At 42.9% G+C, this 22,230-nt stretch overlaps 1 protein-coding gene across 5 annotated transcripts in view; it reads right to left on the bottom strand.

Annotated features, from left to right (window-relative positions):
- LOC108435368 (oxysterol-binding protein 2-like) overlaps positions 1 to 21,358 on the bottom strand; it is a 128,313-nt gene extending 106,955 nt beyond the window's left edge. For 4 of the 5 annotated variants that reach the window (XM_017711178.2, XM_017711179.2, XM_017711181.2 and 1 more), the window contains exon 1: positions 20,985 to 21,358. In XM_017711178.2, the coding sequence (XP_017566667.1) occupies positions 20,985 to 21,157 (173 nt within the window). In that variant the 5' untranslated portion in view covers positions 21,158 to 21,358. The remainder of the gene's footprint in view (positions 1 to 20,984) is intronic. The other variant, XM_017711183.2, reaches the window with a different exon arrangement.
- Between the last annotated feature and the right edge of the window lie 872 nt (positions 21,359 to 22,230).

Genomic DNA, 22,230 nt, shown 5'->3' with positions numbered 1-22,230 from the left:
CTCAGTCCAGCGGTGACACTGAGGCGTTTAAAAACTCCAGCAGCACTGCTGTCTCTGATCCACTCAGACCAGCACAACACACACTAACGCACCACCACCACATCAGTGTTACTGCAGTGCTGAGAATGATCCACCCACATAGTACCTGCTCTGTGAGGGTCCATGGGGGTCCTGACCACTGAAGAACAGGGTAACAGAGTATCAGAGAAACAGATGGACTACAGTCTGTAACTGTAGAACTACAGAGTGCAGCTATACAGTAAGTGGAGCTGATAAGATGGACAATGAGCGTAGAAACGAGGAGGTGGTCAGAAAGTTATGCCTGATGTTTTGCTGCTGTAACACTGCAATTTCCCTTTGGGATCAATGAAGTTGTTTCTATCTGTGAGGACAAACTTCCATCAATCATTAATATGAGGAGTATAGAGAATACACACCTGAAAAAGACATGAGTATTATTCCAATTTCAGGGGGTAGCTTAAAACCGGAGTTGCAGTGAACCTGCCAGGAATACCTGTTTATTATACTCCCTCGTACAGTGAGCAGCATGGTTTAAAGATTTGGTCCATGTTTGGGTCAAGTTTGGATCCTCTAGCAGGACAATGATCCCAAACATACATCCAAATCCGCACAAAATTGGTTCAAAACTACACAATCTCCCAAAATAAATAATTATGTAATGATAATAATAATTATATCATAATTATATAATAATAACGAAACATTGTTTTATTTTTAAAAATATTTTTGGGGTGTTTTTGGACTAAAGGTTAGATTTTTTCAGTATGACACTAAAGTAATTAACCACAAACAACCCTCTTAATGACCTTTTAAATCCCTGTTTACAAGTAATTAAAGAGCTGACTGTACATACATGTCCACATATACATTTACACACATGCACAAAGTAAGGACAAAGACAGCACACATTAGAAAGACACGTTACACACACATTCACACGTGTGCTGGCAGAGCGCAGCGACAGATATCCGAGCTTAAAGCAACACAGCAAAATGTAACAGTGGGTAATCTAAGGCCCAAAGCCTTTTTAAGCTCATCTGCCAAAACGCTCTTCACACCACCAGCTCACATGCCATTATGCTCATATTGGAGCTTTCTGACCACTTCGTGTCTATTTTCTGACCACTTTCTGTCCACTTCCTGTCCTAATGCTATCTAATCTGTACCGGACAGATAAGGAGGATCAGCACGGAGAGGCACAGCGAGCAGCGCGGAGCCGTTTAAAACAAGGAGGAAAAGTCAATTAGGAATTGAAAGACACGGGGAGAGAGAAGGGAAAGGGGGCAATGAAGGAATAAGAAAAATGGAAGAAGGCGTCTTAGTGTTGGGAGAGATAGTGTTCACTCTGATGCTCGCTCTCTCAGTGGCTGTGAAACATAGCAAATAGTCTATAATACTGCCACAAGCACAAATAACAGCTGTGAATCGATTAGCCATAGACTGGACAAGTTTCTGGATGTAGGCGACGCCAATGTTCTGCCACTCTGCGCAGTTTGACCTCCTGCAGCTTGAACCACACCCTGCACCAAGTCCTCATTGAAGGATTCCTGAGGTCTATGATGTGTCACATACATTATTCACATACAGGACATACTATACGTTCATGGTATGCAGTGCTCTGCGGCTGTTCTTTCAGAAACTGGTTGTGAAGGACCTGCATTGGTTCTAGACGCAATTCTTGCCTGGAAGCGAAGCAATTTTTATTCACAAGCCGTGAAACGCGCCAGCGGTCCCTGTCAGTTCTGACCAGAATTTCCTGTAGACTGAGATTTTTGCCATTGCCGGTGCTGTGATACACCACCAGATGCAATCACTCCTTTTTATTATTCCACACATCGAACAAGACATTCACTGCGCTGTACCACCTCTTCTCAATCTATGAATCCCGTCACACACCCCACAGGTGTTTATAGCCCAATCATTCTCATGCAACGCCCTCTGCAGGAGCCTGAAATTACTACCACCTTAAACACACACAGTGACAGATTTTTTTCCAGGGACTTTATATTGTCATATCGCCCAGCCCTATACCTTATAAACTTTGCTGGTTTTTTTTGTAAATATCTGCCCATTTCATATTTCATACCAGCAAGTTTACCTCTGTGTTATGTCACCTTTTCTTTTAACAACACCTACTATTCATCTGGGAACTGAAAGTACTAACTGATCCAGATTTGAAAGCTGAATGTTTCCCCATTCTTCTCTATGGAACTGAGCAGCTGTACTACAATTGAAGATGCCACTGTGCATTTCAGATCAGCTTGACCCCAGAGAAAGAAGAAAGGAAAGAAGGAAGGCAGGAAAGAAGGAGGGAAGGGAGGAAACGGTTTGAGAAGATGAGGAGAATGAAAGGATAAAGCAGTCAGCTTGCAGAGTCAGGATGGAGGGGCAGAGTCAGTGCTATGAAAGAACAAGTGCAAGGAAAGCATTTACACGAGCCGTCATCCACCCACCCACACACACCCCCACACACACCCCCCCCCCCCCCGCACATACACACACAGACTCTAGTGCTGTAGTACTCAAGATCATAACCGAGCAGTCTTGTCTTGGTCTCAACCTTATTTGGATCAGGAATTGCTGTGGAGACTATCTGAGTCCGTCTGAGGTAACTTAATATCAACAAAACCAGAATAAACAGAAATAAACAGTGCTTGTTCTGCAACAGGGGTTCCCAAACTTTTGCACACATGATCCACTACTAAAAGCCCACACAAACGACCACAAAAGCTTCTGTGGTCCCAATTAAACCGACCAGATTGTTTTCTGATTCACCAAATGTGATGGCCGATGACTGGCAGGTGCTTAGTGCTGGATGTCAGGCTGAAGAGAGGAAAGCTGAGGAGCTCTGTCTTAAGGGGGCAGTCATGGGCTGCAGGTTAGGGAACCAGCCTTGTGACCAGAAGGTCGCCGGTTCGATCCCCAGAGCTGACGGCACATGACTGAGGTGTCCTTGAGCAAGACACCTAACCCCCAACTGCTCCCCGGGCGCTGCGGATTGGGCTGCTCACTGCCGCCTAGTGTGTGTGTGCTCACTAGAGTGCATGGTGCTTTACTTCACGGGTGGGTTAAATGCAGAGGTGAAATTTCCCAGCTGTGGGACTAATAAGGGTCTCTTAATCTTAATTTGATGAGTTTAAATACATAATTACTATGTTCAGTCTCCAAATGACTGTTTAAATTGTTGGACTTTAAAGCTTCATGTGAAAAGACTTCTCACTTCCACATACATGAAGCCCAGAGCTACGTATTCACTGCGGCATTACCTTCGTTTCGGTAAAATATAACCATTACAGCATTTTGCCAGAACAGTCAATGAGATCGTTAATCATCCGCATACGTTTTTTGCCAATAATAAACAAAAATTTGTCATATTTAAATTTACGTTTGATTAACTGCCTATATTTCAACGAATTGGCCAACAGCCCCTTAGCAGTCCCACAAAGGCCCACTTGGGGGGGCACGGCCCACAGACCACTGCTGTATATCGCTGCTGTCGGAAGAAAACCTTTGTTCTTTATGCTGTGTGTAAATTTCATGATGAACGGACCAAAAGAATTGGCTCAAAATGACTTGGAAAGATGTCTGGTTCCATTGACTTACATTAAAAGTAAAGTAGGTTTTTTTCCTTCTCCGGCAAAGTTACCATTTTGGAGGTACAAGGTTTTGTTCTGACAGCAGCATATATATATATATATATATATATATATATATATATATATATATATATATATATATATATATATATATATGTACATGTATATATATTGCAGCCCCTGCAATCTAGGAGGATAAGTGGCTTAGAAGATGTGTGTGATTCTGAAAAATCTTAATCTGGTTTCAATTTTGTCTCGGACTTGACTATTTAAAGAGTAACTGCACCGTAAGACTTTTTATTCATTAACAGCTGAAGTGCACTGCTCTGTAATGATAAAATCTAATAACCTTGCAGAAATTGTGAACACGTCTTTCCAAACTGTAAAAATATCATTTTTATTGCGGTCAGTTGCGCCTCTCCAGCTCCCCTCTGGTTCAACACTGCTATAGGAACGGATGACATACTTAGGTACGAAGACACATCACAATATGCAAATCAGTCAAACAACGTTACCAGACCTGAGGATGCCCTACTTGTGATGCCAGGGGTGGAGTCCTGTCTTTTGGTAAAGCTCAAGAGGTATTCAGCACCCATATTTTACACATCACATCAAAACTGTTTGTACTGATCAACATCCTTTAACACATAAATAAAGCAGCAAGATACATATTCACAAAAAAGAGGGAAATGGACAAATGAATAGAGGTCAGCAATGGAGAGCTGTGCATCAGCGAATTTCAAACTGAGCCATCCAAAGGGCCAAATACACAGACCAACAGGAAACAGTTCATTCTTCAGTTCATTTTCATAATATTAAATCAACAGACAGACAGATAGATAGATAGATAGATAGATAGATAGATAGATAGATAGAGTTAAACCGACAAGATAGCTTACCAGACAGACAGATGGACAGACACATAGATAGACAGACAGACAGATAGATAGACAGATAGATAGATAGACACATAGATAGACAGACAGACAGACAGACAGACAGATAGATAGATAGATAGATAGATAGATAGATAGATAGATAGATAGATAAATAGATAGAGTTAAACCGACAAGATAGCTTACCAGACAGACAGATGGACAGACACATAGATAGACAGACAGATAGATAGACAGATAGATAGATAGACACATAGATAGACAGACAGACAGACAGACAGACAGATAGATAGATAGATAGATAGATAGATAGATAGATAGACAGATAAATAGATAGATAGACGTTCAACATTACTGTTCTTCCAAGTCTGTAGTGTAAACACACAGATCCAAACAGATGCTCAGAAATAAACAATGAGTAATCAGATAGAGTGGGAGAGAGAGAGAGAGAGAGAGAGAAAGAGAGAGCGAGAGAGAAAGAAAGAGAGAAAGAGAGAGAGAGAGAGAGAGAGAGAGAGAGAGAGAGAGAGAGAAATCAGCCAGGCAGCCAGGTTCAACTTATAAAACCTAAAGTCTCATCATCAATCCATTCAGAGACACTTTGTCCCCTTTAATTGATTAAATCTTAGTTGGCAGTTGGTGTTCCAGTTAAATTAGAGCCGTCTGTGAGCTGTGAAGCTCCATGCTGCCTTTATTACTGAATGCATTAGGACAGTGTCTGAGCAAGTCAACAAAGGATATCCCAAGGTACACTGCATGCCGGCAAGGCTGAGGAGACACTTTTAAATAGGAGTACTGGGTTTAAACTGGGTTGAATAGCTAATAATACAAATGTTAAAAAAAGCCAATGTGGTCTGAAGCAAAAACATTTTGTTTTGTTTTATGGAGCAGACAGACAGATTTACAAGCCTGCGGGGGAACAAATGAAACAAATGAAAAACAAATGAAAAACAAAGTTCACCAAAGACTCCACCTTTAAAAAACTTTCAAAGAACTTGACAAAAGTGGCCTTTTATGACGCAACGTTAAGGGACGCAACGAAAAGCGGTGCTGTGACGCAACTAGGATATTCGCCATAGAGCAGACTCTCTCACTTCGGTGGGTCTATGCAGCCTTCGAAGGATGCAGCCCCCGAATTGGGACACACCTATAGTGCAGAAGATCCAGTGCACTCAAACAATCCCACAGCTGATGTACCCTAGAGGACGGGGGATACCCAAGATGCACTGCGTTGTTTGTAAGTAATGAGCAAGGCCGTATAATGTTAAGGTCCGAAATCGTTCACTACCATCACGAATTCTTTCACTCACAGCTGGGATCTCGGCTGAGTTTGAGCTGGTTTTGGAGATGCAGTTCTACACTAAATGAAGCACAACACAAATGTGCAGAATGTCTTCACTGTAAACAATGAGAGGTCAGCTCAACTCAAAATGATACAGTAACTGATTACATGGCTTTTCTTGAGATAGACAGATAGATGTTTGAGCTGCTTTCGGAGATTCTGATCCGAGCATTTGTGGAAAAGTGTTTAAAAGGCAGAAACAGCTACTTTTTGTGCAGAACACAGAATCAGAGTGAAGCAGCAATGGGAACAGACAGGAATGAGGCAGAGGACAGAAACTGCTGACATGACAGAAGACACTTGTGTGTGTAGTGAAGCTCACTGCTGTTCCGCCTGAGCATCAGAAAGAATAGACGTAGGTAGAAACACACTCCGAACGAATCTCCAGCACAGCCCTGAGGGACAAAATGTCCATTAGACAGCACTACGGACCATCCTAATCCTTACCATTCGCAGTTATTGCTGACGATAATAAAAGCATGATATCATTTTATATAAATCATTTCTCACCCGTCACTTATTGAAACAAGCAGAGATATTAATTTTAGAAAATTAAGATTTTCACATATCACGTTTGTGTTTGTAAGCAGAAGAGATGTTTTAATATGATTCAAATTTGAGAAGTTACCGTGTGCCCAGTTTTGTTTTGTGGAGCAAAAAAAACATTTATATATATATATATATGCACTATATTTCCAAAAGCATTCGCTCATCCGCCTTCACATGCATATGAAATTGAGTGATATCCCATTCTTAATCCATAGAGTTTAATATGATGTAAGCTACAACAGCTTCAACTCTTCTGGGAAGGCTTTCCACAAGGTTTAGTGTGTGTTTATAGGAATTTCTGACCGTTCTTCCAGAAGCGCATTTGTGAAGTCATGTTGGATGTTGGATGTTGATGTTGGATGAGAAGGCCTGGCTCACAGTCTCCACTCTAATTCATCCCAAACGTGTTCTATCGGGTTGAGGTCAGGACTCTGTGCAGGCCAGTCAAGTTCCTCTATACCAAACTCTTCTATACCACAAAGTTGGGAGCAGGAAATTGTCCAAAGTCTCTTGGTTCTGAAGCATTAAGAGTTCCTTTCACTGGAACTAAGGGGCCGAGCCCAACTCCTGAAAAACAACCCCACACCATAATCCCCCCTCCACCAAACTTTACACTCGGCACAATGCAGTCAGACAAGTACCGTCTCCTGGCAACCGCCAAACCCAGACTCGTCCATCGGATTGCCAGACGGAGAAGAGTGATTCATCACTCCAGAGAACACGTCTCCACTGCTCTCGAGTCCAGTGGCGGCGCTTTACACCACTGCATTCGAAGCTTTGCATTGCGCTTGGTGATGTAAGGCTTGGATGCAGCTGCTCGGCCATGAAAACCCATTCCATGAAGTTCTCTACGCTGTTCTTGAGCTGATCTGAAGGCCACATGAAGTTAGTTTGGAGGTCTGTAGTGATTGACTCTGCAGAAAGTTGGTGACCTCTGCGCTCTATGCCCCTCAGCATCCGCTGACCCCGCTCTGTCATTTTACGTGGCCGACCACTTCGTGGCTGAGTTGTTGTCGTTCCCAATCGCTTCCACTTTGTTATAATCCCACTGACAGCTGACTGTGGAATATTTAGTAGTGAGGAAATTTTACGACTGGACTTGCTGCACAGGTGGCGTCCGATCACGGTACCACGCTGGAATTCACTGAGCTCCTGAGAGCGACCCATTCTTTCACTAATGTCTGTAGAAGCAGTCTGCAGGCCTAGGGGCTCGGCTTTATACACCTGCGGTCATGGAAATGATTGGAACAGCAATTCAATTATTTGGACGGGTGAATGAATACTTTTGGAAATATAGTGTATATAACATGTACATATATAAATTATTATTATTATAATATTATATTATAATATTATATTATATAATAATATCAGAATCTTTTTTTGCTTGGTAATCAGCCTATTTATGATTTCGATTTTGGCTGGTTTGTGATTTCTCATTTCAATTGTCACATTTATTTTGATTTGTACATGGCATAATAAAGCCGAAAATTCCTATCATCGCTGTCCAAAAAAAATTTCTCTTCATTTTTTCCAGTTGTTATTTTTCTAAATCATTTGAGCATGGGAGCTGTCCTTTACATTGTGTGAAAATTCCATGATGAATGGACCAATAGAAATGCTCCAGAAACACTTGGAATACAACCTTTTCACCTTAACTTCAATTGTATGTAAAGAACGATTTTGCCCCCTCCTGTAAACCTAATACTTGTTTTTCTTTGGGCAGTGATGATATATGTTTCATTAACTAGAGTTTTGAGAAGCGAAACACATGAATAGGATTATATTTCAGACTTTAGAGGCCTTTTACTGTTACTCTGATGTAATAAACCAATAAAAAGCAACCACACTTGCTCTGAAACTATCACAGTGTATCCAACAACAAAGGCAGCATGGAGCTTCTTTTATACAGTGCTAGAAAACACAACACACACAATTTTAATGACCAATGTAGATATGCACGCTCAACAACGACTCTGGGGGCAGATTTTAATCAGTTAAAGAGGACAAACACAAACACTCTTAATGTCTCACTGACAATACATTATGTAGGACAGGGTTAACATGGCACTGAAAGTGGTGTGTATTTACACACAGTGTGCTTAGGTCTGCAGCACTGAACTGGTTTTACACACATACGGAGCACACAGCACATCCGGTGGAGCAATTCTGACACAGAGAGAGAGAGGAAGACAGACATGGAGAGAGAGAGAGGAGGAGAGAGAGTGACATGAAGAGAGAGAGGAAAAGAGAGATATAGAGAGAGAGAGGAAAAGAGAGAGACATAGAGAGAGAGAGAAAGAGAGAGAGAGAGAGAGAGAGAGAGAGAGAGGAAGAGAGAGACATGGAGAGAGAGGGAGAAAGAAAGACACAGAGAGAGGGAGCGACATGGAGAGAGATGGAGAGAGACAGGGAGAAAGAGAGACATGGAGAGAGGGAGAGCCATGGAGAGAGAGAGGGAGAGAGAGAGATATGGAGAGAGGGAGTGACATTCAGAGAGAGAGGGAGAAACATGGAGACAGAGAGGGGAAGAGAGACATGGAGAGAGAGAGAGGGAGAGAGAGAGATATGGAGAGAGGGAGAGACATGGAGAGAGAGAGGGAGAGAGAGAGATATGGAGAGAGGGAGAGACATGGAGAGAGAGAGAGGGAGAGAGACATGGAGAGAGAGAGACATGGAGAGAGAAAGAGGAAGAAAGAGAGACGTGGAGAGAGAGAGGGAGAGAGAGACATGGAGAGAGAGAGACATGGAGAGAGAAAGAGGAAGAAAGAGAGACGTGGAGAGAGAGAGGGAGAGAGAGACATGGAGAGAGAGAGGCAGAGAGAGAGACATAAAGAGAGGGAGTGACATGGAGGGAGAGAGGGAGAGAGGGCAACATGGAAAGAGGGAGAAAGAGAGACATGGAGAGCGAGAGGGATAGAGAGCGACATGGAGAGAAAGAGAGAGAGAGCGACATGGAGAGAGAGAGCGACATGGAGAGAGAGCGACATGGAGAGAGAGAGGGACAGAGTGACATGTAGAGAGAGAGGGAGAAAGACAGACATGGAGAGAGATAGAGATGTGGAGAGAGAGAATGAGAAAGAGAGACATGGAGAGAGAGCAACGTGGATAGAGGGAGTAACATGGAGATAGAGCGACATGGAGAGAGAAAGAGGGAGAAAGAGAGATGTGGAGAGATGGAAAGAGAAAGAGAGAGAGAGAGAGAGAGAGAGAGGGAGAGAGAGAGAGAGACATGGAGAGAGGGAGTGACATGGAGAGAGAGAGGGCGAGAGGGCAACATGGAAAGAGGGAGAGAGAGAGACATGGAGAGATGGAGTAACATGAAGAGATAGAGAGAGAGAGAGAGAGAGAGAGAGAGAGAGAGAGAGGGAGAGAGAGAGAGAGACATGGAGAGAGGGAGTGACATGGAGAGAGAGAGGGCGAGAGGGCAACATGGAAAGAGGGAGAGAGAGAGACATGGAGAGATGGAGTAACATGAAGAGATAGAGAGAGAGAGAGAGAGAGAGAGAGAGAGAGAGAGAGAGAGGGAGAGAGAGAGAGAGACATGGAGAGAGGGAGTGACATGGAGAGAGAGAGGGCGAGAGGGCAACATGGAAAGAGGGAGAGAGAGAGACATGGAGAGATGGAGTAACATGAAGAGATAGAGAGAGAGAGAGAGAGAGAGAGAGAGAGAGAGAGAGACAGAGAGAGAGAGAGAGAGACAACAACAATTACATTATTATTATTATTATTATTATTATTATTATTATGTTCACATATAATATTCATGATTGCATCTATGTTCTCTAAAGGTATATATATATATATATATATAAAATAGGTTCTGCTATTGTTACAATTTTGCTTTTATCAATATTTATTGCATCAGCATGATTATTCATTTGGGTGTTATGTAATGAAGTCAGATCATAACTGTTTGTTGTGTACAGTACAGTCTACGTGATGCTCCTGCCTAGATGACTTCACCCCATTTGCTCTTAACATTCTCCCTGCAGTATCCATTTACCCCCGGCTCAGAGTATCCGCTTACACTGTCCAGTAGACCAGAACATCATCTCCGCTCACTGAATCTAAAAGAGTAGGTTATCCCAGATCTGGAGATCCCTCCACCCCTCACATCTCATACTGTGTGTTTTAATGCTTTCCCTGCTCTTACAACCCAGTTCAGTTCATCAGGTCAATCTACCGGCCCTGAAGGTCACTATATAGGTGAATGTATAGGGTCACACACGGTTACAGCTTTTATAGTGCACAGTTCATCCAAAATTTCTCTCTTGATGATCAATAAAATATATAAATCTGTATTATTACAGCCCCAATTTCTTCTATTTTTGCATATTTGTCACATTTCAATATTTTAGATCACTAATCTACTTATAATATTACACACAGAGCCCAAATAAATACAAAATGCAGTTTTTAAATGATGATTTTATTTACTGAAGAAATAAAATGCTGTTCAGCCCTATCTGGCCCTGTGTGAAAAAGTAATCGCCCCCTTTGCTAAATCAACCAGTCAACCCAATTCAATTGAGTACTGGGTTCAATTTCACTGGCCACACCCAGGCATGAGTGTTGAATCTGAACATCACTTAAATAGAACCCGTCTGGCAAATACAAATTCAAATACAGATGTGAAACAAAGTCACTGTAAATCTACCAGTTTGGAAAGGATTACAAGGCCATTAGTAAGGCTCTGGGACTCAAACCACAATGACAGCCATTATCCACAAATGGAGAAAACTTGGAACAGTGGAAAACCATGGCAGGTGTGGACGACCTACCAAAATTTCACCAAGAGTGCACTGACGACTCATCCAGGAGGTCACAAAAAAACCCGGATGAACATCTAAAGAGCTGCAGGCCTCGCTTGCCTCAGTTAAGGTCAGTGTAAGGATTCCACAATAAGAAAGGTACTGGCAAAAATGGCATCTATGTGAGAGTTGCAAGGCACTAGTGCTGGCCAACAAGATCACAAAGGCTTGTCTCACATCTGCCCAAAAACATCTAGATAACCTACAAGACTTTTGGGATAATATTCTATGGACTGATGAGTCAAAAGTGGGACTTTCTGGAAGCCATGGGCTCCGTTACATCTAGCGTAAAGCTCACTGCATTCTACCACAAGAACATAATACCAACAGTCAAACATGGTGGTGGTAATGTGATGTCTGGGGCTGCTTTGATGACATGGTGCATTATCATGCTGGAAGTAGCCATTAGAAGATGGTAAATTGTGGTCATGAAGAGATGGACAGTGATTGATTGGTATTAACAGGCTCAAAATGTGCAAAGAAAACAACACCACCATTACACCACCTCCACCAGCCTGGACTGTTGACACAACGCAAGCTGAGTCCATAGATTCATGCTGGTACCAAATTCTGAATCTACCATCTGTGTCCCTCAGCAGAAATCAAGAATCATCAGACCAGGCTATGTTTTTCCAGTCTGTTTGTGTCCACTGCTGCCTCAGCTTTCTGTTCTTGGCTGGCAGAAGTGGAACCTGATATAGTATTCTGTTGCTGTAGCCCATCCACCTTAAGGTTTTGATGTGTTGTGTATTCTCAGATGCTTTTCTGCTCACCACAGTTATACCGAGTGGTTATCTGAGGTATTGTAGCATTTCGGTCAGCACAAACCAGTCTGGCCATTCTCTGCTGACCTCTCTCATCAACAAGGCATCTGCAGAACTTCAACTTCAGACACTGTTGCATGTGAAAATCCTAGAAGATCAGGAATCATAGCAATAATCAAACCAGCCCATCTGGCACCAATAATCATGCCATGGTCAATATCACTGATATCATGTTTTTCCCCATTTTAATGGTTGGGTGAATATCACCTGATGTTGCTGACCAATATATGCCTAATTTTACTCACTGCACTGCTGACACATATTTGTCTGAATTAGATAACTGCATTAATGAGTAGAGACAGGTGTACAGGTGTTCCTAATAAAGTGCTGATTGACTGATGCTGAAAACAAAATAACTTGTACTTAACGCCTGTTTTGCCTGCTAAATAAATTGAAGGGTGGTCTCTGATTTTTGCACAGTGTTTGGAGATGGAATTAGACATATGAGGAGACATCATATTTTATACCTATTGTTAATTTTGCCTGTTATTAATATTAACTAATATAACTACACACTTAGCAAAAAAGGCGTTTGTTGAAGTATTAGAAAGGGTTCTATGACTTAGGCCCCATGACCCCACATTTTTTAGCCCCATGTAGAACAACTTTTACAGGAACCACATACAAGTTCTCCATGATGAAGAAGTTGTATGACATCGTTACAACACTATAATAATAATAATAATAATAATAATAATAATAATAATAATAATAATAGCATATTAGAATGGCACACATGAAGTAACCTTATTCTGAACTACAAAGAACCATTTAAGCCTTCAGATGTTGTCGTCATGGTTCTATTCAGAGCTGAAGTGCATAGAGTGCCCAGGACTGGCACTGACATTGACTGCTGGCTGTGTTTGTAACAGCATTGGGCGAAATGGTGGACTGAATGCTCAAACATGAGCCCTTGCCCTTTTTCTTAGCCTTTTGGTCATGGATCTCCCATAGTGCCAGTATCACGATGAACCTGCTGACCATCTGATAAGACAGGGTATGTCTTAACTAGACCTGGTCACTGTTGTCTGTTGACAAGGATCACGCTTCATTTACACCAAATCAGTACAGGCAGAGTTGCACCACAGACTGAATCATAAGAGAACTTGTTTACCAGTTAAAGTAAGCACAAAGTGGTTTTTTCAGAGCTGTATTTCAGACCAAGACCAAGATGAATTACTGTACTGGAAGGTCAGAGGAGTCAATCAACAAATACAACCTCACAATAAATCACAAAGAAGATGCAGACAGGAAATATACGCTCACCAGCCCCTTTATTAGGTACCTGTTCAATCGCTTGTTAACACAAATAGCTAATCAGCCAATCACACGGCCGCAACTCAGTGCATTTAGGCGTGTAGAGGTGGTCAAGACAACTTGCTGAAGTGCAGACCGAGCATCAGAACGGGGAAGAAAGGCGATTTAAGGGACTTTGAACGTGGCGTGGTTGTTGGTGCCAGACGGGCTGGTCTGAGTATTTCAGAAACTGCTGATCTGCTGGGATTTTCACGCACAACCATCTCTAGGGTTTACAGAGAACGGTCCGAAAAAGAGGAAATATCCAGTAAGCGGTCAGTTGTGTGGACAAAAATGCCTTGTTGATGTGAGAGGTCAGAGGAGAATGGGCAGACTGGCTCCAGATGATAGAAAGACAACAGGAACTCAAATAACCAACCAGAATCTCTGAGGAACGTTTCCAACACCTTGTTGAAAGTGTGCCACGAAGAATTAAGGCAGTTCTGAAGGCAAAAGGGGGTCCAACCTTCTACTAGCAATAACCTAATAAAGTGGCCGCCGAGTGTAAACTACAAATAGGACAATAAATGCTACCGAAAACTCGGCCATTTGTTTCGACTAAGATTTGGATAATATTCAACCTAGCATTCAATTTCTCCCCGCATGAATTTAAGCCATGATACGAGGTCTATCCAGCAGAATGCCATGTCTGTTATTACTGATAAGCTTGCATTATCTCTGTGGAAAGAACCAGGCATGGCTGAACGGCTATATTTCAAAGCACATGGTCACTAAACGTATGGAAATAACACGTTTTACATTATTTTCACCCTTGATTTTATTCCTTCAACCTTTCTAAACCCCAGAAAACATTTTCACAGCAGGTGTTCAAATGTGCTAGCACTTGCGTCTTCTCTGCCACGGCTACAGAATTTGTGCTATTTACTTCAAACTCCTTTTGCTTTGACTCTGAATGACCCAGGAGGTGAAGGACAGAACTGCTTCATTCACCAACAAAAATGAACACTTTAAAGGCTGTCCAGGAGCCACTCCAACAGACAGGTCAGTTCATGCTTCACAGTAATGGAGGCTTTGGAATAAAAGAGGCAAAAATACTGCACAAACAAGAACGAATGGGTCTAAAATGTATGTTTAGCCCCTCACCAACCCATGAGCTCGATGGTGGGATCCAAAGTTTTATTGCACACTTCTAAAGCCTAAGAAAAACTCAATTATTTTGGATTAAAGTCGCTGTAGTTAATGAATAATAAGGCTTAGTATTTAATAAGCCTGGAATGTTAAGGGGTGAGCATGTCCCTCCTGCTGTCAACATGGGACGTTTTTAAGAGTTTCACTAAAACAGACATAGAAGCTTTCAAATCCATTCACTTGATGTCTGCAGTCTTGAAAGACATGCCGTACGTTACAGTGATGTGAAGCTTCCAACACATTAAACATTCGGGTTTGTAATGTCCTAAGGCAGTGGTCGGCTGCTCGTTTACTGCTGTGCTACGGCTCCATGGTAGAATTAGCTGTTTAGGTGAAAACAAAATAATCCTTCTTTGCAGTAAAACAAAGCTCTGCTGATCGTTCAAGACAGTTTTAGGAATAAATGGTCTTAAATGGTCCCTGGAGTTAATGTAGAACATTTAACCCTGAAGATCAGCATGCAGACTACTGGTCACCTTAGCAGCGACAAGAATCTCGCCTCTCTAGTAGCTAACGAAAAGGGAGAGAGAGATTTAAGACGGACATCGATAATTTTGAGACGAATGGACTTATTTGCATTCATAAACACTCCAGCTGGTTTCCTGATACGTTTAATCCGCAACGAAAAACTGTCGAACACTAAAGAGTCGCAAAGCTGAAGTCACCTTCTCGTTTGCCAGCTTCTTGTTTGAACTTTCGCATTCCACCTTAAGTAGTGCAGCTGTTCTGGCACCTCAGGCACCATTTAAGCTGGAACGGGAAAATTCAAACAAGAAGCTGGTGAATGTGAAGTGACTTCAGCCTGTCACGGTTTCCCCCTGACCTGTGTCCGCTTCCTGCCCTGTGCTGTAGCCATGTGTTTGTGTTTTTATTTTGGTTCTTGTGCTCCACCCTTTCCCCGCCTTCCCCATTAGTATCTTCACCTGTCTGTAGTCTCTGTCTCCTCCCTCTCCCAGGTGTTCCCATTTGTGGTAACCCAGCCCTTTGTTTTAGTCAGTGTTGGTCTGGTCAACTGGTCACTTTGTCTGATGTAGTTGTGTTTCTTTATTTAAGCCCTGTGTTTAGTTACTTTGTATTTCGCTAGCCATGTTTTGGTTATTAAAGTCTGCTCACACTAGCCACGTTTACACGCAGCCTGATAATCCGTTAATAATCCGACTAATAGCTCAATCGGAATAGAATACGTCCATGTAAACACCTCAATCGGAATAGACTAGTCCAATTTAGGCCATTCGGAATACAATTTCTATCCGAATAAACGAGGTTGGCTAAACCTCTAAATAATCTGTTAAATAGAAGAATAATAGCCGTGTAAACGCCTGAATCTGATTACACTCCAATCGGAACGTGCAAGTATGTTCTATGGTCTGCAGAGGAGACGAGGTTCATACTCTGAGCTTTACGTCCAGCTGCTGTGTCTCAGAGCACGACGTCTTCCTTTATAAGTACATGTGAAGGACGTTTTTCTGAGTCTGACGTCAGTTTAAAGCCATTAAAACCACAAGCGCATCAACTGGAAACTCATCTCATGCTGACTGGACCTCATGTGATGTTCACTGTCATGGTAACGTTCACTCTAAGCGCTACTCTACACATGCGCATCACTTTGCATCGGATTACTTATAGTGAGCATGTAAATGAAGATTTTCATCAGACTGTTGAGCAGAGTGAGCATAAAAACCTCAGTCTGAATCTGTAATCCGATTGTATGTAAACACAGCCACTTTTATCCAGCCTCCCTGCACATTCCATACATGACCATCCACTTTTGCAAAAGTTTCCTGCCAGAGATGCGAGAAAAGCAGCTTTACCTGAGCGAAAGCTTAAAGCAGAGCAATCTGCATTTTCAATTATATTGTATTTGCAGCCTATACTAGTACTACTGAGAGATATTTACAGCCAAGATGGCAAAATGTTGTAGCTCCTAAGGTGGTTTAATTTTTGTTGAAAGGACAAAATGGTTCTTCTTAACATGTGGGTTGCCGACCCCTGTCCTAAGGCCTAATCACCCATAATTACATGGAAAATGGTGCAAACAGGCATTTTTTTATTACAGAACTGAGAGATTAAAGCCTGGTAAACAACTTCACAGCACATAACTGCCATTTTACAAAAAGCCCATTTAGTTGTACTTGCCGTCCACAAATTCAGCCTTAAACGTCCCTCCGTTTGCGCATCCGAATGCAAACGCTACTCCACATCCGAAGTTGTCTGAGGAATCTCAAAGGGACAGACCTACATGCAGTAATGAACCAATTACAAGAGTACACTGTAATTGGGTTTGGTGACAGGCGCCATATGTGACCCAGTAGCCCTCCCTCACAGAGCAAGGCGAAACATGATTACTGCTGCTGGTTCAGGCGCGTCCCCGACAACAGGTGCAGCTGCTGCCCAGGGCCCACAGGTGACACCTGTAGAACACCCTTGCAATTTTAAAGAGGCACATAATCCTGCACACAGATCCCTCCACATCATCAGATATCTTGGCCCTCTACTGACCTGTGTAAAGATCCCAGAGTCAGTGACTCTAAGCAGGCCAGGGATACACTATATGTCCAAAAGGATCCAGACACGCCTTCTAATTAGTGCATTCGGCTACACAGCATTGCCAGTAGAGTAGCCACACATGAGCCTAAGGTGACCGTGCCTTGTGGTACACTGGAACTGCGCTCTCTGGAGTAATGGAGCTCCATCTAATACCTCTGGGATGAGTTGGAGTGATCCAGAACTAATCATCCAACATTAGTACCTGACCTCACTAATGCTCTTGTGGCTGAATGCAATCAAATCCTCAAATTGATTTGCAAACATCTAGCGTAAAGCTTTCCCAGAAGAGCAAAATCTGTTGTTGCAGCAAAGGGGAGGGCAAGTGTCTGATGAGCAGGTGTCTACAGACCTGTGAGCGGTATAACCTGTTTGAAGGACAGACATCTTCTGTTGGTCAGTTTGATGCCACACTTTGGTTCACTTTCCCCATTGGGTTGTTTACGCTGTCCGGTAGGGCTTCCAACAGTTATGAAAACAAGGTAATTGAGACAAAACGATTATTGTGCCTCATTCCATTGTGCAATGATGCTCTTATTTATCGGTGCACCTTCGCGCCTCCCTAAAACCCCAAACTCATCTCATTTATTTTGGTCTAATTTGTCTTTATTTATTATTTTTTTAAATGTTTAGCGGCTTTCTGTAGGTTGTGGAAGGGCACTGCTACACAGTCGATCTTGTTTATTTTTATTTATCATTTTTCATATTATTTATGTAAATGTATACAGATTTATACACTCTCAGAAATAAAGCTACAGAACTGTCACTGGGCCAGTACCCCTCTCGTCCCTGGGGTGGTATCATCAGGTGTACATCTCAGAACCTTTAGTCAGGGAACATAACTGAACCCTAATCCATTGAAATGATATTTTCTAAGCTGTACTGACTCTGAGAGTGTGTGTGTGTGATTGTGTGTGTCTGTTAGTCTGTTCTGCGACGGACTGATGACCTGACGAACTTTTCACCTGGGCAAAACGTATTTAAGATACACAATTGAACCTGAAAACCACTGTAGTACCTTTGAGGGTACATCTACATTGTTTGCACTTCGAGGAATGAACAATGTACCTGCACAGAACCTTTATTTCTAACGGTGTATATTAGATATTATTTATTTATTTATCTTTTTGTACATTTTTATTTGTTTTTTCAGTTTAATTTTATTTAAAGTCTGCTGTTTAAAAGCACTTTAATACAACCCCAATTCCAATGAAGTTGGGACGTTGTGTAAAACATAAATAAAATCAGAATACGATGATTTGCAAATCCTTTTCAACCTATATTCAATTGAATACACTACAAAGACAAGATATTTAATGTTCAAATGGATCAATTTTATTGTTTTTTGCAAATATTCACTCATTTTGAATTTGATGCCTGCAACACGTTCCAAAGAAGTTGGGACAGGGGCACCGAAAGACCGGGAAAGTTGAGGAATGCTCAAAAACCACCTGTTTGGAACATTCCACAGGTGAACAGGTTAATTGGAAACAGGTGAGTGTCATGATTGGGTATAAAGGGAGCGTCCCTGAAAGGATCAGTCGTTCACAAGCAAGGACGGGGTGAGGTTCACCACCTTGTGAACAACTGCGTGAGCAAATAGTCCAACAGTTTAAGAACAACGTTTCTCAACGTGCAACTGCAAGGAATTTAGGGATTTCATCATCTACAGTCCATAATATCATCAAAAGATTCAGAGAATCTGGAGAAATCTCTGCAAGTAAGCAGCAAGGCAGAAAACCAACACTGAATGCCTGTGACTTTCGATCCCTCAGGCAGCACTGCATTAAAAACCGACATCATTCTGTAACGGATATTCCCACATGGGCTCAGGAACACTTCAGAAAACCACTGTCAGTGAACTCAGTTCGTCGCTCCATCTACAAGTGCAAGTTAAAAATCTGCCATGAAAAGCGAAGCCACATATCAACACCACCCAGAAACGCCGCCGGCTTCTCTGGGCCAGAGCTCATCTGAGATGGACTGATGCAAAGTGGAAAAGTGTCCTGTCGTCTGACGAGTCCACATTTCAAATTGGTTTTGGAAATCATGGACGTTGTGTCCTCCAGACACAAAGTTCAAAAGCCAGCATCTCTGATGGTGTGTTAGTGCCCATGGCAGGGGTAACTTGCACATCTGTGAAGGCACCATTAATGCTGAAAGGTACATACAGGTTTTGGAGCAACATCTGCTGCCATCCAAGAAACGTCTTTTTCAGGGACGTCCTGCTTATTTCAGCAAGACGATGCCAAGCCACATTCTGCACGTGTTACAACAGCGTGGCTTCATAGTAAAGAGTGCGGGTACTAGACTGGCCTGCCTGCAGTCCAGACCGTCTCCCATTGAAAATGTGTGGCGCATTATGAAGCGCAAAATACGACAGCGGAGACCCCGGACTGTTGAGCAACTGAAGTTGTACATCAAGCAAGAATGGGAAAGAATTCCACCTACAAAGCTTCAACAATTAGTGTCCTCCGTTCCCAAACACTTATTGAGTGTTGTTAAAAGGAAAGGTGATGTAACACAGTGGTAAACACGCCCCTGTCCCAACTTCTTTGGAACCTGTTACAGGCATCAAACTCAAAATGAGTGAATATTTGCAAAAAACAATAAAGTTTATCCGTTTGAACATTAAATATCTTGTCTTTGTAGTGAATTCAATTGAATGTAGGTTGAAAAGGATTTGCAAATCATCATATTCTGTTTTTATTTATGCTTCACACACCGTCCCAACTTCACTGGAATTGGGGTTGTAAATACATGATGCGTCCGAAGTCAAATCGAGTAATCGTGTTGAATAATCGTGACCTCAGCGTCGACCAAAATAATCGTGATTATGACTTCTGACGTAATCGAGCAGCCCTGCTGCCTGGCTCGGCTGATGTTAGCCAGCTAGCTGGCACATCTGTAAATGGTGGGCTGTCAGAAAGCCCATAAACTGTGGCAGCTGAACGCTAACAGCTTTTAAATTGGCAAGGTGATGGCCACACGTTTCCTTTTCAGTCCTGGAAAAAGAACATAAACGCCTGAACTTAGTAAACCAGGCTGCAGCATTAACACTAGCCGGTCAGGCTAAGCTAACTGCAAACACAGCAGCAAAAAACAGACATCTTTGCGATATCTTAAAAAAACTCTGTGAACCTGGTGCTCACTGGCAAGTCAGAATTTAATGTAGTTACTTGTCAAAACTGGGACATATTTATTTTGGACACAGTGAACGTTAGCAGACCTAGAAAGCCAGCCAGCCAGCCTGGTACGCAGCGTAGCAAATTAGCAGGATTCAAGCCTATTTATGTCCTCCTTGTACGCAAATGTATGAAATTACATATTTTTTCTTCTGCAATGTACATAAAAACATATACTAGCTGGCCAGGGACATCTGTAACCTAAGTTCGCCAGCTAGCTAGCGTCCAAAAAGTGGGAGGTGTGTTTGACAGTTCACGTTTCTCCCAGCGAACTAGCTACACAACACAACAAACCCCCGTTATAAGTGTGAATTTAAACCCACTGTGTTTAACTGGGACCTACAGGTCTGGAAGTAAAGCCTACAGTGGTGAATAAACACCATAAATCCAGCTGGACACGGTGCCTTGCTATACCGCCAGCTTCTCGTTCGATTTGTGCCGGTCCACCTTAAATGGTGCAGCGGTTCCATTCAGGCGCCAGAATGTAACCCAACCGCTGCACTATTTAAGGTGGAACGTGAAAATTCGAGCATGGAAGCTGGCGAGCTGGAAGCGGACTTAACGGACAGCTCCAGAAGATGACGCGCAGTGACAACACTAACTACTGACCCAGTGCTGCTGGTGGTGCAGATGTGGATTAGAGAGTCAAGGTTAAACCACAGAAATGAATGACCGCGTCTGAGAACAACGTTAACAGGGGAGAAAAAGGCTTGACATTGGGGTTCAGCGCGTTTCAGCACAGCAGCAGCGGCGGCAGCTGTTGTTTACCTGTAATAGGATAGCAGCCCGTTGCTAAGGACGAACCACCTGCGCTGGTAACCCTTCAGGTAGTTGGTCCATTTGAACAGCCAGCCTTTATAAGTGTCCGAGCCGGGGGCCGGCGTGGCCGTAGTGGTGGCGGCGGATGAAGCCGAAGCCGAGCTCTTGCCCGGGTCGCTCATCCTTCTCCTTCTCTCCCTGCGTCCCGCCGTGCTTGTCCTCCCGTTAGAGATGGTGCCTAGCCGGCAGGGGGAAGCGGGACCAAAGTGCCGGACCGAAGCCGCTGCAGGGAGCGGCCGCTGTCCCTCACTGCCCGTACACTGTACTGGTCAGAAGAAGAGGAGATAGACAGAGAGAGATCCAGCCGCCCCCTCCCCTCCTTCTGTCTCATCTCGCTGGAAAACACGTTATTTGTCCCCCACCTCTTTTCTTTTCCCACCCGTTTCCAGGAACGACCCGCCCTCCTGCGATACGATTGGCCATTAGGGACCCATCTCCTGCGCAGTGATTGGTTTGCCCCGCCCTCTACGCTGGAATTGGCCAGAGGGTTCCTCCCTCCTTCGCTGTGATTGGTTAGTGCCGAGCAGGACAGTCTCTGAACGTTTGGGGTCTTAATGGGGGTCCCAGTTATATTATTGTGTGAGCAAGAATCAAAGAGAATACATTTTTCAATCATTTTAAGAAAGGCTTAAGAAGAAGCTTATCCCTGTACCGCATGATGCTTTGAGTGACTTCCATGCGAAGCATAAACATACAATAACATTAACATGATAAAAATGTGGAAATTAATAGGAATATTAATAATCCTAATTGTCGGGATGCTCAACTAAATGAGCCGATGTTTGTAGCTTAATTGATACGTGAACAGAAACCTGAACCTGACTGTTTTAGTCCACCCACACCAAGGGTCAGCAACATGCGGCCCTTTCGCTGCCCTGTTGCGGCTCCGCGGCAGAATTAGATTTTTAGGTTAAATAAAATAATCCTCCTTTGCAGTAAAATAGCTGATCGTTCTAACACAGTTTTACGAATACATGGTCTTAAATGCCGGAGTTAATGTAGCCTATAACTGACTAACATTAACATGTAGTTTGTGCTGTAAAGTTGGTGCTGCAGCCGCTTTCAGAGGAACAGTTTTCATTTTAAAGCTGTCAGCATCTGAAAGCGAGTGCCCGGCGGAGAGATGATGTTCGTTTACTGGAGCCAGTGGTTGTGGAAGGCGTCTATAGATTGCCCCCTTCCATAATGTGTGTGT

Source organism: Pygocentrus nattereri, chromosome 20 (genome assembly GCF_015220715.1).
Source record: "Pygocentrus nattereri isolate fPygNat1 chromosome 20, fPygNat1.pri, whole genome shotgun sequence".
Classification (NCBI taxonomy): domain Eukaryota; kingdom Metazoa; phylum Chordata; class Actinopteri; order Characiformes; family Serrasalmidae; genus Pygocentrus; species Pygocentrus nattereri.
This window is presented reverse-complemented; position numbering and strand designations above follow the sequence as displayed.